General features: G+C 36.4%; 1 protein-coding gene across 1 annotated transcript in view; it reads left to right on the top strand.

The window, feature by feature from the left end:
• LOC147623877 (uncharacterized) overlaps positions 1-869 on the top strand; it is a 1,697-nt gene extending 828 nt beyond the window's left edge. Inside the window, exons 2-3 of the mRNA XM_086820515.1 lie at positions 1-107; positions 207-869. The exon at positions 1-107 is cut by the window's left edge and continues 201 nt beyond it. Of these exons, the coding sequence (XP_086676641.1) occupies positions 1-107; positions 207-586 (487 nt within the window). The 3' untranslated portion in view covers positions 587-869. The remainder of the gene's footprint in view (positions 108-206) is intronic.
• Positions 870-2,829: the final 1,960 nt, after the last annotated feature.

Raw genomic sequence — 2,829 nt, 5'->3', positions numbered from 1 at the left:
GGTCGCATCTTTGGTTTCTGCGACCTACAACGGCAGTGTTGCTGTGTTATCTGCCGTGCCAGAGTGTACAGCTTTGTCAAGAAGAGCTAGCATCGGCATTATAGCCGGTAATTATACTCAGGATCATGATCTCCTTAATTCTAATACAGATATAGAAGTAGCTCCGTGGGAGATCTAATACATTGTTTTTTCTTTCTGGTTTATAGGATTCCACACACTTGCTGCACTGTCATCAAGGAGCATGATTGTGGCAAATTTAAGTGCAGCAGCGGTGTCTGCACTTGAGGCTCTGGTTCCTTACTTTCTCCTTACCCTGATAGTTCATTGGGTTGTTTACCGGTATTTACTGTTGAGAACACCTAGCGACAACGACCAGACCCGGTGGAAGAAATGGATCAGTTTTGCGCACTCTTTTGGAATGGCTCTTGTAAGCGTATTCATGGGGCCGATGTATGTGGTTGTGAGAAATTTCAGAAGGTCGTCGTGCTTCTACACTCTGTTGGTTTTGGCTAACCTTTTACACGTGGTTGTCGAGTGTCTTGCAGTAGTAGTGCTAATGACCAAAAATGTTTTCTTAAAGACATGAGTGTTGGGCAATGGGTTAAGAAACTTCAATTCTCACAAAATCTTTAGCATTATTTTCCCTAAACTTGTCTTTGTTCAACAAGTATTTTTCCTTCACATATCATTTCTTACTGTGCAAAATATCAATTGTCTAGACTCCAAAAGTTTAGATATACACTAGCAATATATGTTACATTGCATAGTGTTGTTATTTAAAAAATAACGTCAATTTCATATCTTGATCTCTTTCTAAGAGAGAAGAGAGGGAGAATATACAAAGATTTTAATAATGAAATGGTTTTGTTCATTGGGATGAGAGAGAGAGAGAGAGAGAGAGAGAGAGAGAGAGTAAATTGTAATGTTGTTGTGGCTTAGTCGGGCTGTGCTTGTTGTGGTTTGATTGAATGATGTTGGAAGGGATTTAGGAATGGTGTAAGGTGGACACTATGTATCATTTGTGCTATACATTGGCCATGGATGTTTAGCATAGTCCATTGTCTAGGAAGCAGGGCATAGTCTTATGATGACTAAATCATATTGTTAATGTTTTGAGACATCTAAGGAGCGGGAAATTTTGGACTTAAAAAAGCACTGGTAAGAAATTGCTTAACTTGCTAATTTTAAGGGCTTAAGAGTTTAAACTTGGGAGACAAGGCTAATAATCCCTACTTTTGGAGCTTTTTTATAGGCCTTACATCCATGTACTTCCATAGATCCCACTCTACTTCCTTAGACCCCACTCTACTTTTTGAATATTTTATTTCCAATGCCCTAGACCTCACTTTACTTTTTGATATTCTAACCCATGAGTCACAATATGTACACCCCTTTTTTATATTCTAACCCATAAGTCACAATATGTACATCTCTTTTTCTAATAACTACCTCTACCTTTTTAAAGTTGTCCCCACCACTTCCCCTCCCCAAAAAGTTTAGCTCACATGGTTTTATAGGATCCAAAAATGGTTTTTTATTTTTTTATTTTGACCTTATTTTATTCAAAAAGTGTCTCCAACCATACCCAACTTGAAAAAGTACCATGAAAATATCATTTTCCTTCTTTTATGGCCTCTCTCGTTGTGATTGCATCTTCCACGACTTCCTTTTCCCCAAAAAGTTACCACATGAGCTCATGTGGTTTTTGAGAGTCCAAAATTTAGGGTTTTTAAAAACTTTTGATTTTTGATCTTATTATTCAGAAAAGTATCCCCATCCATACTCAACTTGAAAAAGTGCCTTGAAATTATCATTTTCTTCCTTTAATGGCCTCTCTCCTCATGATTGTATCTCCACTACTCCCCCCCTCTCCCCCACCCAAAAAAAAAGTTACCACATTAACTCACATGGTTTTTGAGGGCCCCAAAAATAGGATTTATATTTTTTTTATTTTTGAGCTTATTTTACTAAAAAAGGCTCCTCAATTATCCTCCCCAAGTTGGAAAACTATGTCCTTGAAAATGTTATATTTCTACTTTAATGGTCTATCTCCTTATAAATCCATCTCCCATTACTTTCTTTCCTTCCAAAAGTTGCCACATCAGCTCATGTGGTTTCTAAGGGCCCAAAAATATGGTTTTTTATTTTTATTTTTAAAAATTTTGAGCTTGTTGTAGTAAAAAAATTTTGAGCTTGTTGTAGTAAAAAAACTCCCCCTAGTCATACCCAACTTGGAAAACTACCTTCAAAAGATAATTTTTCTTCTTTACCTACCTCTTCTTTCATGATTGCACTCCCCACCACTCCTCTATTTATAGATACCCATGTCCATATCCAACTTCAAAAAATGCTATGAAAAAGATACTATCCTTCTTTAACTATCTCTCTCCTCATGTTACTAGCCCCACCACAACTCCAACCATAACTCCCATGCCATGTTAGCTCTCGCATATTTTGGAGCCCTTAAAGATTATTCTTTTTTTATTTTTAAAAATTTCAAATATTCCAACTTAAAACGTATCCCAAACTATATCCAATATCAAAAACAATTATAAATGAAAAATGTCCATCTTTAGTATTCCCAAATGTAGTATTCTCTCATTAATCACTAATCTAAATAATTATTCTCACCATGCCTCCTTTAGAAAATATTATGAACACAAGAAAATGGAGAGAAAATCTTCATATCCATGTGGAAGAAGAAGTTATCTTGTATCAGACCAGGTGGCCCTTTTCTCACTAAGGCAAGAGGGAAGAAAGAATGTAGTCCTTTGGGTTGAAGGGGTTCTCTTTCCTCATGATTCTCTCATTAGCCATGGTCCTCTATTC

Source organism: Cibotium barometz, chromosome 26 (genome assembly GCF_041138505.1).
Source record: "Cibotium barometz isolate CiBa-2024 chromosome 26, ASM4113850v1, whole genome shotgun sequence".
Taxonomy (NCBI): domain Eukaryota; kingdom Viridiplantae; phylum Streptophyta; class Polypodiopsida; order Cyatheales; family Cibotiaceae; genus Cibotium; species Cibotium barometz.
This window is presented reverse-complemented; position numbering and strand designations above follow the sequence as displayed.